Source organism: Talpa occidentalis, unplaced genomic scaffold (assembly GCF_014898055.3).
Source record: "Talpa occidentalis isolate TD23 unplaced genomic scaffold, MPIMG_talOcc4v2.1, whole genome shotgun sequence".
Lineage (NCBI taxonomy): Eukaryota > Metazoa > Chordata > Mammalia > Eulipotyphla > Talpidae > Talpa > Talpa occidentalis.
Window position 1 is genome coordinate 101,224,926 of NW_026555331.1, and position 15,176 is coordinate 101,240,101.

At 36.5% G+C, this 15,176-nt stretch overlaps 1 protein-coding gene across 3 annotated transcripts in view; it reads left to right on the forward strand.

Moving 5' to 3' along the window:
• The window catches only part of CCDC126 (coiled-coil domain containing 126), a 48,667-nt gene extending 43,057 nt beyond the window's left edge, over positions 1–5,610 (forward strand). For all 3 annotated transcript variants that reach the window (XM_037509203.2, XM_054692425.1, XM_054692424.1), the window contains one exon: positions 3,780–5,610. In XM_037509203.2, coding sequence (XP_037365100.1) covers positions 3,780–3,964 — 185 coding nt within the window. In that variant the 3' untranslated portion in view covers positions 3,965–5,610. The remainder of the gene's footprint in view (positions 1–3,779) is intronic.
• Positions 5,611–15,176: the final 9,566 nt, after the last annotated feature.

Here is a 15,176-nt window from a genome sequence, read left to right on the forward strand (position 1 = left end):
CAAATGAAAAAATGGAAAGCTTCAACAAAGAAATAGAAAGTCTCAGTATTTAAATAGAACATAAAGAAAGGTAGAGATTTTTTAACTTAAAAATTTATTTCCAAAATAAAGTTTAGCAAATGGACAGCAGAAGGAGAGGACAGAGGAAGGAATTAGTGAACTGGAAGGTGAAACAATACAATTACCTAATTTGAACAACAAAGAAATAGAGTGGGAAAAAAAATGAACAGAGCGTTAGGGACTTAACAAAAGATCTAACATTTGTGTTACCAGAGATTTGGAAGGAGAGAAGAATGAAAAAAAAAATTACCAACTACCCAGACTTGGCAAGAGACATGAACTCAGATTGAAGAAGCTGTATGAACTCCAAGTAGAGTAAACCCAAAAGCTGTGAAAGCTTAAAAGATAAAAATCAAAAGCAACTACAGAAAAATGACTCCGTACCTGTGGGGAAAAACAGTTCAAATGACAGTGGATTTTTCATCACAAACCGGAGATCAGAAGGAAGTGGCAAAGTATATTTTAAGTGCTGAGCAAAAGAACTATCAGCCTATAATTCTGGATCCAATGAAAATATCCTTTAGGATTGAAGGGAAAATCAAAGACATTTTCGGATTAAAAAAAAAAGAATTTGTTACCAGCACACCTACTCTAAGAGAAGCTATAGGAGGTTCTCTAGTCAAACAGTAAAAGGAACTATCAGGAAGAAGAACATGTTAAGAAAAGTAACATGTTTCATTTTCTTGAATATTCTAAACTATGGTGGTTGAAGCAAAAATCTTAACATTGTCTACTGTGATTCTAAATTTGTGTAAGAGGAAATACCTAAGGCAATCTATTATAAATAGAGTAGATAAAAAGGGTGGTTCATTAGGGTTTTCCAGAGAGAGAGAGACTGATTGATTGACTTTAAGAGATGCAGTTTGTAGGGACTGAAAAATCCAAAATCTGCAGAGGAGACTGACAGGCTGAAAATTCTGGCAATAGCTGATTTTTCAGCCTTGAATCTTAAGACTAATCAGTCTGGAGTCAGAATTCCTTCCTATTCTAGGAACTAGTCCTTTTCCTTAAGTTCTTCAGGTGATTGGATGATGTTCACCTGCCTTAAGGTGTGTAATCTGCTTTACTCAAACTCTACAAGTTTCAATGTTAATCCCATCTAAAAATACCTTCCTAGTAACTCTGAACTGTGAATTTGTCTAGGCACCATAGCCTAGCCAAGTTGACAGCATAAATAGTTATCTATCACAGATGGTTAAATTGGCGGAATGACTGATAAGTATGCATAGGGTCTGATATGTCAAGCAACCACTATGACAATATAGAGAAATACATTCAAAATAATAGTGTTGATTTTTTAATTTTAAAAAATATTCAAATAACACACAAGAGGATGGGGGGAAAAAAAGGAAAATGAAAATTGGTACAAAACAGAAAATGAAATGGTGACTTAAGTTCTAATGTATCACAATTACATTAAATATAAGTGTGTAAACTATGCCAAATTAAAGGACATTGGCAGACTACATTAAAAAATGTGGCAAAAAATGTGCTCATTCAAGAAACTCACATCAAATTTGATATTGACTGACTGAAAAAGTAAAAGGATGGAAAAAGACATGTAATGCAAACAAAGGAAAGCAAGAGTGGTTCCATTACAGTAACTTCAAAGAACATTACCAAAGTCAGAGAAGGACATTATATAATTATTAAAGGGGTCAACCTACCCGGAAAAGATAAAAATTCTGAATGCATACCTACAAAATGATAAAATTAAAGAGTGATAGACAATCTAGAATAAGAGTTGAGAATTTAATACCACCCTCCCCCAGAAATAGAACTACTAGATAGAACATTTGCAAGGATATAGAAGACTTGAAGAACAGAATCTCATCAGTGGACTCTAATTTGCATATATGGAATGCTTGATCGATAGCAGAATAAACGTTTTTTAAAAGACAATGGAGTATTCACCAAAATTGGAATGTAAAACATATAAATTTAAAAGTATTGAAATCGGGACTCCCCAGTGGCGCAGAGGTTGAGCGCTGGGTTGCGAAGCTGCCCGCAGCCTCTGCAGCGCCGGTTCGATCCCCGGCAGCTGCCCGGCCACCGGAGGAGGGTCCCACATGGTGCGCAGACCTCTCCTGCCGCCTGCTGCTCCCCTCAGCAGTGTACTTCCGTCCTTCTGCCTGCTCTGCTCCCCGCTCTGGCTCTGGTGAATTCTCTCACCTTCCCGCGCTTCTGACTGTACCCAGTGCTTGTATAAATTAAATAAAAATAAATAAATAAATAAATCTTAAAAAAAAATAAAATAAAAGTATTGAAATCATATGATGTGTTCTTAAACTACAGAACTAATTCAGAAAACTAAGAATTAATATTTTTCCATTCCATCCTTTCCAGAAAGTAGAATTTTGTTGATCTCTTCGTCTACTGATGGATGCTTGGGTTATTTTTACCTTTTGGCTATTGTGAATAGTGCTGAAATGTACGTGTGTGTACAAGTATCTCTTTGAGTCCCTGCTTTCTACTTCTGCGGGTATATACCTAGAAGTGGAATTGCTGAGTCATAAGGTAATTTTTTGTTTTGCTTTTTGAGGAATTGCCAAAGCGTTTTCCATAGTGACTGTACCAGTTTATATTCCCACCAGCAACCAATGAGAGTTTCAGTTTCTCCACATCAACTCAATGCTTATTTTACCTTTCTGGGATGATAGCCATCCTAGCAGGTGGGAAGTGGTAACTCCTGACCTTGGGCATCTTTTCACGTGCATATCTTTGGAGAAATATGTCTTCAAGTTCTTTGCCCATTAAAGAAAATGTTGTTTACCTTTTTGTTGTTGAGTTTATGAGTTCTTTTTATGTTCTTGATATTAGATCCTTGTGAGGTATGATTTACAATACTTTATTCCATTCAGTAGGTATTGTCTTTTCACTTTCTGAATAGTGTCCCCAAAGTTTTAAATTTTGACGAAGTCCAATTTACCTATTTTTTTCTTTTGCATGTGCTGTTTCTGTTTTTTTTTGTTTTTGTTTTTTGTTGTTGTTTTTTCGTAACAGAACCATCAGCAAATTTATCAGATGTTGTTGGGTGGTATTTTCCCACTGATGGTCAGAGTAGGGCTTGAATTACTTTTTTTTTTTTTTTTTTGGTTCAAGATCAACAACAAAAAAATAACTCTTAGTTGCCACTGAGTAAGTATCTAATATGTGCTAGATGCCTTTGGGAGAGATTAGAAGATAGTCTTTTTTATCTTTGTCTGGAGAAAATTTAAGGTAAAACCACTGCTAATATATTGACTGCACTAATCAGGTTCCTAGCATCTGCCCTGGATCATATACACTCCCATACTTCAGCCTTTGGAGGCTCAGGTTTCTTATTTCTGTACTTCATTGAAATTCTTACTTAATTCAGCTAGCTTTTTATTTTACCTGCCTAGTTCACTGTCATCTTTACCAGCTGTTTAATAAACTCAAGATAAATGGGTTCTTCATAGATTAACATTTGAACCAGATTTTAAATTTGTTTTAATGTACTACAAAAATGAGAATTTCCCTCACATTCATAACTGAAATTCCTTTAAGAGACTATACATGTTGAGTTGTTAATTAAAATAACTAGACTTTTCCTATTTGTGGTGTGAGGGCTTTTTCTCTGGTATACTTTTGCTCAGATGACTCAATAAATGTTCACTTTTTTGCATGAACTATGAAAACACCAATATTAAGTGTTCTGTCTGTTTGGTATGACTTTTTCTGAATTTTTTCCCCACCAGCGGATCTAAAAAGAACAATAGCTGTCCTTTTGGATGACATTTTACAACGCTTGGTAAAGCTGGAGAACAAAGTCGACTATATTGTTGTTAATGGCTCAGCAACCAACACTACCAACGGTACTAGTGGAAACCTGGTGCCAGTAACCACAAATAAAAGGATAAATGCATCAGGCAGCATTAGATAGCATTTGAAGATCACCTTGTGCTGCTACATCCACTGTGGATTATGTCCTATGACAGAAAAGCTTTTTAATTGCTGATAGTATAGAATAATGCTTTATAATAAAAGCTCTACATATTTACATTTTTGGAAATATGCTGGATTCATGGAACTCTGTATCTGTATATAAAATTTTGAAGCTATTAGTTTGCTTTCAGACAAGTCTCTTCAATGCTGTACTATATTCTTAAAGGGAGATTGATAATGTGGTTGATGTAGTAAGCAGGTAGGTGATCTTTGTATAAATCTTCTGTGTTTGAGATCAAGTTGATACTAAAACACTGAAAACATGGATTCATTTCTATAAAATATTTATTTAAACATGTACCATATTTTTCAGACATTATTGTTATAAAGTCAGTCTCATTTGTTCTCAATAGGTGTAAATGTTAGACTAACGCTATTAGAAAATGTGCTTACTTCCAGTACTATATTTTGTTACTCAGATTATGAACAGAAAAAGAAAATGTAATGTTGAAAATAACGTTTGAAAATCATGACCCAAAGAATGTCTTTATTTGCACTATCCTTCAGAAATAACTGAAGATTAATTATTGTATATTTTTAAAAACTTAACATTTGTAAGAGTATAATCTTGAAAATGGGTAGTAACCACTGTCTGTAACTTAAACATTGGGGCAATTAAATGATAGTAAAGTAGTAACTCCAATCTCATATATAACATTTTCTTACATATATTCTGAAGAATAAAAGATATTTTTATGAGGTTAAAAATAAGTAAAGTATTAATTCATGATTTTTCTTATACATGAATGTTAATTTAAGTTTAACCCTTTGTGTATACTATTAGGAGAATGTATTTGAATATTTGGGTAATTTTTGTTTTTATCACATTGTCAAGGGATTGGGACACTGAGATATTTGTGAAACTGGGACTCTTAAGGACTTTAGCGAGGTGCATATAATAAAGGTGTTTGTGTTGCAGTAAATTGCTTAGAAAATGTTAACATATGAGAATCCTGCTTTATGAAATTTTGGGTTTGAATAACAAATACATTCATTTTATATAAAGATTGCTTAAACTCATTAAGAAAAATACAATATAAATTATGAAGATTGATTATCTTTTTAGGAAAACAGCTATTGTATATAGCACAAGAGATCCTAATCTTGGGTAATTCTAGTATAAAACAAAATACATCTTTATTTAAATTTCCCTTGTAGCAAATTTCATTGCCATATGGTGCCCTATATTTAATAGTATTTATTCTCTGTAATAGCTGCTTAAGTGCAGCTACCTTCTAGATTTAGACTATATTGAATTTAGTTTTTGGTTATTGTATTGTTCATTATTACAATATGCTATCAAATGTAGTAGCAATAATTATGCTATTTTGTTAAAATAAGTATGAGAAAATATTGTTTCTTGAAAGGTAGCTTTCCAAACTTTTGTGTACATTTATGTGAAGAACTAAATTATATACCATTGCCAGATGGAGTTTGGAATAATTGTTCAGTCACTCTTATTAGATGTAGACATTTTTGGTGTTTGTTTTCAGGGATGAAATAAAATATATTATTTGTACTTACAAAGTGTTAGCATAAACTTTTTTTCTTTAATGATGGCTGTGCACTTACTAAATTATTAAAGGGAATATTAGATAATTTGGGGGTGTGTTCCACCTACATCAGATAACTTTTTCAAGAGAAAAATGGAAACTTACCTTATCCAAGGTAGGAGAATCTGAGTCCAGGAATCAATTGGAATAAATCTGGGGATTGTGACTGGAAGTGGTGCCTAGGTTTGTACCCTCACTTAAAGTTCACTGTTGGGTTTTTAAACATCAAGATTTACGTATATATCTTCAGTTAATCTTAGTTATTGAGACATTAGCATAGAGGGTAGTGAGTCATAGGGCAAGCAGAGAGCCCTTAGGGTCAGAATAGAATAGGAAAATCCTCAGAGTAATGAGACTTCCATATAAGGGCAACAAATTCCAAAGGGAACTAATCAAACACCCTAGGACTAGGGACAGGACATTCCACACACACAAAAAGGATGATAAAAGGATGCTACAATACGGGCCAGGATGCAAAGACTTAGTTCTGGCAACAGACATCAAGGCAGTGAGTGAGACCACCAAGAACTGACCAATCACAAGGAAACTGGTGGAGCTTTAGAATAATCAGGGAAAGAAGGTATGTATTCCCTGAGGCATGACTCCACTTCAGCTTCCTTGCCCCTCCCTGGCCTGGTTCCACTGGCCCGGGAGTCCCACTTTATTTCTGTTCTTTTTCTCCTTAATAAACGTTTACTTTCTTTAAACCCATTTGTCTCTTTTCGCTTGCTTGCCTGAGCGTCAGCAAAGTTGTGCTGTGGTTTTGTGAGACACCAACCCTGGGTGGTCTAGTGGCTGGGATTCCCCTCTGCCACTGCAGCCTGGGATCCGTTCCTGGCTGGGAGACCTAGGCCTGAAAACCAGAAATTACGGTGTCAATATCACTAAAGGTACTAAAAACATTCAAATTTATTTCAGAATAACTTATGTTTACTTTAAGCACTATACTGATAAAGTAATCTAAACATTATTTCACATAATGATTACTCAGGTCTTAACTCATTTAGGACCTTGACCCTGCAGTTACTCCAGATTTTAAAAATTGAAGTTGAGAAAATTTGATTCTTCCATTCCTTTATGCTTTTGGCAGGTAAGTGGTTTCTAACTCAGTGCCTCCAACTCCAAACTGTTGATAGAGCCTATCCAATGTGACCCCTTGAGATTTTTGGTAAAATGGAGTATATCTAAACCTTTTTAGTTCTTAATGATGCCGGCATGTGTAACAACTGCTGCCGCTTTACCATGAGTTCTTGCCTCGCGAAACCGTAGAAAGGAATTCACAGACTTTTTGGAGTAAGTAAGCAGAGAGAGACAAATCTTGTCTTTGAAGGAAAAGTTTATTTTAGGAAGAAAAGAGACAAAGAAGAAAGACTCCCAGGTATAAAATACCTGGGAGGGGCCAAGATGAGCCGGTATGGGATATTACATTGGCAATATATATTTTTTCTCCCTCATTATGTTTAAATTTCACTCTTTCTCTCCCTGATTGGTTAACTCCCAGAGGGTCTTACACTTACTAAGTGGGAAAATTTCACATTCCTTATCTAACAGCTTTCCCTTTCCCCATTTGTCATGCTTGTCACTCTATCTTTATGGCCTAGTCCTCCGGGTGTGCATCTCTACACTTTATCTTTATGGCCTAGTCCTCTGGGTGAACGTCTCTACATTGAAATTAAGCAGCTGCCCTTCTAAGTTGTCCATAAATGAAACCACTCTTCATTTCTCCAGTCTCCACCTCCCTTTATCACCTGAAGAAAACCAGGACCATCGTTAACAGCATTAATATTGTCCGTGGTTCTGGGGTGTTTGTTTTTCCTAATGGAATTGGTTATATTCCCTTGGTTGTCCTTATCTCTGAATCCTCCCTAAATTCTTCAGAGGTCCCCTCCTGCACTGTCCCTGAAACTGCCTAATAACCCTAACTTGCCCTGTGTCTCATTAAGAAAATATATATAAGAAGAGTGATAGTATTGGAACTTTAAGCTTCTAGCACAAGACCTTGCCCAAAGGGATTAAGACACAGCACTATGAAGCTATCTGTAGCCGCTGCATCATGAGATCGATCCCTGGCCAGGGAGGTGACCCACATGGCGCAGCAGACCAAGAGACCTTGCCCAAAGTGTTCATTATATATTAATTTCACATATAAAAATGAGTCTATGGAATTAGCATCTATAAAGGATTAGAAAGGTATTTCATATTTCTACAATACTTAGATTGTATCACAGTTCTTATCTAGGATTTACAGTTTCCTAAAAAACCTTGAGGGATACTTAGTGCAATGTTTCAAATGTCAGGTTCTGATCCATTAAGTAGATATGAAATCCATTTGTGGGTTCTCACCAGCATTTTGAAGTAATGAAATAAAGTTGAGGTATCAATTGCATCATAAGTAATATTGGTAACTGTCTCCTGAAAATTTTTTTTTTAAAGATTGATTTATTCATGTATACGAGGGTGAGAGGATTCACCAGAGACAGCAGGGAACTGAACAGGCAGACTGACTGAAATACACTGCTGAGGGGAGCAGCAGACAAATCAGGAGAGGTCTGCTGCGCCATGTGGCTTGCCCCCTGGGCGGCCGGGGATCAAACTCATGCTGCAGAGGCTGTGGATTGCTTCATAGTGCAGGGGTTAACCCGTTGTGCCACCAGGGAGGCCCTTAAACAGTTACATTATTATTATTATTGATACAGGACACTGGCCCAATAACATAAAAATAGAAAACAACAGCTGGAAATTTATCTTAGTCAATGTTCATAGATAAAAGGGCAAACCATTCTTTCCATTATTTTCTATAAACTTTTTCACACTGAAATCTGATGTCATTTAAATTCTGGCTCTTTGCCAAACTACTACATGAAGAGGATGCTGAAGCCATCACTGCTCAGCACACTGCTATATAAAGGACTGTTCCCTTCACCAATTTGGCTCACTTCCAAAATATACTCAACAATGCAGTTTTATTTCAGTCCAGGAGGCTGGGTGCCAAGGATTGGAGATATATTGGAGATATATATATATATATATATATATATATATATATATATAAAAAATTTGGCAAGATCACACTTAACAAACTGAAAACTGAACATAGCAGACTGCCTCTATGATAGCACCCCTTGAACTGTATACTATATTGTCTTGACTTTGAGGTCTTATCAATCCTACATGCCATAGTGAAGCCGGTGAAGCCCCAGCCACATCTTGATGTAAAATTTATATACAATAATATGCACACAATTTTAAGTGTACATTAACTGAGATTTGACAACTGCATTAGCTTTTTCTCAAACTCCTATTAAAATACAGAACATGGAGTTGAACCATTGGCCACTATGATATTTGCGAGAGGCACTGGAACACTTTTTGGTCTGTGAGAATTCCAAACCTCCAGTTGGATAAGAGGTGCCACCAGTGTATGAAGGGCAGACTATCAGGATTACAGGATGTGAAAGTTGAGTCATCTGTAAAGTTAATCATTATCCTCTGACAGTAGAGGATGACAGCCCAATTCCCAGGTTTATGCTGTACACTGTTACAAATATTGATGAATACTGTTGCCCCACACTAAACTATAACAATACTAAGTTTTTTCTTTTGCTAATTAAAAAAAAAACACTATTAAGTCAAATTATATAGATCTATATCAAGTCAAGGGAAACTCTTCCCTTATCCCCGTTCCCTTGCAAACTTACTCCCATTCCTGCAACTTCCTGGAACTATTAACATAAATAAGTCACTGGAAAAAGACATTATAATGAAATAACTTTAGGGTCATCCATCCCAGTATTTTGGCAAAAAAAAAAAATTAAATTTACTTCTAAGAAGTATGAAAGAACATCCTTTGAAGAAAGAGCTCACTGAAATTTGACTTTCTTGGCATTATACAGAAATAATGAGCCTAACGCATGCCAGTCCATTAGCCAAGGACAGCGGTGTCAAAACTGATTTGTGTACAGGGTCTCCCTGGTGGTGCAAGGGGTTAAGCACAGTACTATGAAGCTATCCGCAGCCTCTGCAGCACGAGTTTGATCAGCTGGCAAGGGAGCTACCCACATGGTGCAGCAGACCTCTCCTGTCTCACCCACTGCTGCCCTCAGCAGTGTATTTCAGTCAATCTGCCTGTTCTGTTCCCCATGCTGTCTCTGGTGAATCCTTTCACCTTCCGCACCTTTGGCCTGTACCCCAGCTATTGTATGCATAGATAAATAAATCCTTAAAAAAAAACAAAACTGATTTGTGTACAATCACTGGCTTCCCACTTCCAGATAAGACATGGCTCTTTTCAAACAGTTGTGTCACTGGTTTGATGAGCCCAGTTAGCTCCATGGGTCATGTTGTGGTTCAAGACATTGCAGACAGCACTGTTACACAGAGAGAAGATTAACATGGTTTTTGAAAAGGAGAACATTCATACAACTTGATTTTTTTTTTTTAAGATTTATTTATTTATTTATACAAGCACTGGGTACAGTCAGAAGCGCGGGAGGGTGAGAGAATTCACCAGAGCCAGAGCAGGGAACAGAACAGGCAGACTGACGAGATATACTGCTGAGGGGAGCAGCGGGCACAGCAGGAGGGTCTGTCGCGCCATGTCGGACCCTCGCCGATGGCCGGGGATCGAACCGGCGCTGCAGAGGCTTCGGGCAGCTTCTCAGCCCAGCGCTCAAACACTGTGCCACCAGGGGAGACCCTAACTTGATATTTTTTTAAAGATTTATTTATGCACACAAGAACTGGGGTATAGGCCAGAGGTGCAGGGGTGATAGGATTCACTAGAGACACTGTGGGGAGCAGAATAGGTGGTTCTACTGAAACACACTGCTGAGGGGAACAGTGGGTGAGACAGGAGAGATCTGCTGTGCCATCAGGGAGGCTGTTTTTTATAATCAGGACTGTGGTTTTTATAATTACACTTTTTTATAATCAGGACTATTGTTTCTAGAGAGCTATTAAGGAAAATGATGATGTCCACTAAAAAAAAACTAAAACAAAACAACAACAAACCAAATTTTTTTTTTTTTTATACCTAGGAGTGGACTTGCTGGATCATATGGAAGATCCTGTTGTTATGTTTTTCTTTTATTTTCTTTTAAATATTTTTTATCATTTTTCATTTTTGCACAATGTGTGCATTTTCATCTGGTTATATTTCATCTGTATATTCCCATCTGTATATTTCTATTGGTTATATTTCCCATACAATGGGATCGAACCGGCGCTGCAGAGGCTGCGGGCAGCTTCGCAGCCAAGCGCTCAACTGCTGCGCCCCCAGGGGAGGCCCAACAAACCAAAATTTAAAATAAAAAAGTAAAAAATGTATAGAACATTATCACCACACTAGAAAGTCCCATCATACCTTTACTTCTCTTCATTCTACTTACTTCCTGAAGGAACCAGGTCAGTAGTTCTGTAGACTGTCTCAGTCGCTTCATTGGAATGTTTAATTTGATTTTTCATCCTCTGTATTTCCTGTAGTCTAGAAGAACTAAAGATTAATTTCTACTCAAATTTTTGACAAGAATACACTATCAATGATATTTTATATACCTCGTATTATTTCATCACTCCCAAAACTACATATTGTCAGGTTGCCTTACTTTTAGTAATGGTTAAATTGTTCTGTTGGTGACAGCCTGATTCCTTCATTAAATATTTGCCGTCAATCTTTCACCTAATGATTTTAGTACTTATTGACAATCATTGTCTGGCTCATTTTGAAATAATTAGAGGTTGCAAGAGAGTGATTTCCTAATTCTATCATTCTTTCCACATTTATTAGCTAGACTACTTCTGTATTAGAAGAACTTTCCTACATCCGTTAGGATTATTTAGTTATCCTGCAGTACTGTTCATACCAGAAAGGCTAGGAAGATCTTTATTTTCTTTTAATTATCCAATTTTGGAGTGATGTGTTGGTTACCTAGCAACCTCTGTCATGTCTATGATTCCGTCTCTGTTCTTTTTTGCACGTCACTATGAACACATGGCTTACTGTATCTACTGTATTTCTATTGGTTGCAGTAGTTTAATACTGAAATTATTCTGTTTGGGGAAAAAAAAGAATACCTTTTGAGGTTTTTGTATTCTTTTGATGTGACAATATTAACTTCAGGTAGCTCCCTGGCTTTTTGATACAAGATGTCCCAAGCTCAACTGGTACATTTCCTGGAATTAACTGTCAAAACCTTCCCTCCCCCTTCCCTCCAAGTCTTTTTAGTGTAAAATAATGTTTTGAAACCACAATATGGGATTGTTGTTGCTGCTGGATTATCACTGCTTTTTTATTTCTTCAGTGGACAGAGCTAGAAAATATGTAACTTAAAAAAAAACAAATTACAAATTTCTACTGATATTTGCAACCACAATTTAAATAACAAGAGCTTTAAATTGACCATTTTAGGTTGAACTTTATATCTAATAGCTTTATAGTTCCTTACTTGTGGTATGTTAAAATATACATATATTTGTTTCAAAACAATAATGGTTAGTATTAACAGTAAGACTTATACATTAAGCTAGATAATTTAAGATTTGTTTGCCTTTGGTTTTTTTTTTTTTTTTTGTCCTAGGAACATAGCTCTTTAAGAATGGTACAATCAAAATAATTTGTGTTAAGGAGATTGGAATAATTCTTTGTGTGTGTGTGATTTTTGTCACCAAATATATGTAGCTGTTAGGTTAATTCCTTTCTGTTTGTTTTGGATTCTAGACATTGGATTTTGTTTCCTTTTTAAATTCATTTTTGTGTTTTGCTTACTACATTCTTTTTGAAGGAGGTACTTGTTTGGAGGGCACTAATTTTTTTCTTGTGTTTTATTTTTGTATTTTTTCTTATTCTCTTGGGACTTCTATTCAGTCTCCTTTCCTGGTTCCTCTTCCTCTTCCTGCTCTAAACTTTGGCGCATACCAGGACCTCTCCTCTATTTTTATTTGCTTCCAAGTGAACTAATCTTCTCCCCTGGAAATTTCAATTCCACCTATTTGCTAATCATTCTTGAATTTACATCTCTTGCCTGGAGTTCTTCCCTGAATTGCACATGTAGTCATCCAACTTTCAATTCATCATCTCCACTTGGATGTTTAGTAGATAGGTTAAACTTAATATGTCCAAAAATGAACTCTAATTTCTATCCCACATTTCCTCTAGTAGTCCCTCCCAGGTCAGTAAATGGAGACTTCATCTTGTTACACAGTTTAAATACTTTGAAGTCTTTTTTTTTTTAATTAAGGTAATATTAGTTATATGATTTAGGGATACACCTCAGAAGTCATTTCTGATATTACACAACTGGCTTATTGTTTTATCAGTTTCTATCTTTGAAATAAATCAAGAATCCAGTCAATTCTTGATTTCTCACTGTTTCCACTGACATCACCCCAGATTCAGATACTGTAAATTCACTTGGAATAGCTTCATAACAGATCTTCCTATTTCCATGCATTCTTCTTCACAAGCTGTTCTCCACTTAGCTGTCAGAGTGGGCTGTTAAAAATCATTACTTTGGGCCTCCCTGGTGGCACAAGGGGTTAAGCACCGCACTATGAAGCAATCCGCAGCCTCTGCAGTATGAGTTCAATCCCCGGCCGGCCAAGGAGCAACCCATATTGCGAGGCAGACCCCTCCTGTCTCGCCTGCTGCTCCCCTCAACAGTGTATTCCAGTCAGTCTGCCTGTTCTGTTCCCATTCTATCTCTGGTGAATCCTCTCACCCCCTGTATCCCTGGACTGTATCCCAGCTCTAGTATGCATAAATAAATAAATAAATCTTAAAAAAATTTAAAAAGTCATGATTTTGTTCAAAATTCTTTCAATCTGGGTTTGGGAAAAGTGGACAGAGGTATAGATGAAACCAGACTGATCATGTAGCCCCAATTGTTGAAACTGGCAGAAAACAACATTAGTTTCTGTTCTGTTATTTTTGTATATATTTTAAAAATAAAATAGAAACAAAACTCTTTAAAGACTTTACTGTCATCTATACCTACACTAGTGTGGTAGCCATTAGCCACATGTTGCTATTGAACACTTGAAATGTTCTAGCCTGAATTTTTTTTTTTAAATAATAAATTTTATTTTTATATTCCCCATACAATTGCAGCCCCCCCATTCTGACCCCAATCCCTCCCCTCCCACCCCCGCCCCCCTAAAAGTGTCTCTGGTTCATAGTTTTTTGTTGATTTTGATTTTCACTTTCTTATATTCATTTTCCTGGTCCCTTATTTAAGTTTTCTAGATTCCTGCTATGAGTGAGACCATCCGGTATTTTTCTTTTTCTTTCTGGCTTATTTCGCTGAGCATGATCCCTTCCAGTGCCATCCATGTTGCTGCAAATTGCATGTGTTTATCTTTTTTGAATGCTGAGTAATATTCCATGGTATATATGTACCACATCTTCTTGATCCAGTCATCTATTTTTGGGCATCTGGGTTGTTTCCAAAGCTTAGCTATTGTAAACAGTGCTGCTATAAACATAGGGGTGCAGGTGTTCTTTGGAATTGATGTTTCTGTGTCCTTTGGGTAAATACCTAGGAGTGGAATTGCTGGATCATATGGAAGCTCTATGTTTAGTAGGTCCAGAAATCTCCACACAGCTCTCCACAGTGGTTGGACCAGTTTGCACTCCCACCAACAGTGCAGAAGAGTTCCTTTTTCTCCACACCCTCGCCAACATTTGTTGTTGCTAGTTTTTTTAATATGTGCCATTCTCACTGGTGTAAGATGGTATCTCATGGTGGTTTTGATTTGCATTTCCCTGATTGCAAGTGATGTTGAACATTTTTTCATATGCCTGTTGGCCATTTGCATTTCCTCTTCAGAGAAGTTTCTTTTTAGCTCTTCTGCCCATTTTTTGACTGGATTATTTTCTTTGTTGTTGTTGCATCTCATCAGCTCTTTGTAGATTTTTGTGATCAGTCCTTTATCATTAGTGTTGGGTGCAAAAATGTTCTCCCAGTTGGTGGGGTTTCTCTTTGTTTTTGTTATTGTCTCTTTTGCTGTGCAGAAGCTCTTTAATTTGATGTAGTCCCAGCTGTTTATCTTTGCCTTCACTATCACTGCTTTGGGTGATGTGTCTGTAAAGATGTCTTTGATGTGCAAATCACGTAGTGTTTCGCCTATATTTCCTTCTATATATTTTATGGTTTCAGGTCTTATGTCTAGTTCTTTAATCCATTTTGAGTTGATTTTTGTGTATGGTGTGAGGTAGTGGTCAAGCTTCATTCTTTTGCATGTAGCGACCCAGTTTTCCCAGCACCATTTATTGAACAAACTTTCTTTGCTCCAATGCATAGTCTTTGCTCCTTTGTCAAAGATTAGTTGACCATAAATCTGTGGGTTTATTTCTGGATTTTCTATTCGATTCCATTGGTCTGTATGTCTGTTCTTGTTCCAATACCATGCAGTTTTGATGATTATGGCTTTGTAGTATAGTTTGAAGTCTGGGAGTGTGATGCCTCCATTCCCTTCTTTTTTTTTCAGGAGAGCTTTGTCTAGCCTGAATTTAGATGTGGTTATGAGTATTAAAAAATACACTGGATTTAAAGATTTAGTAATATAGAAAAAAAGTAAAATAACATTAAAATTCATTTCATT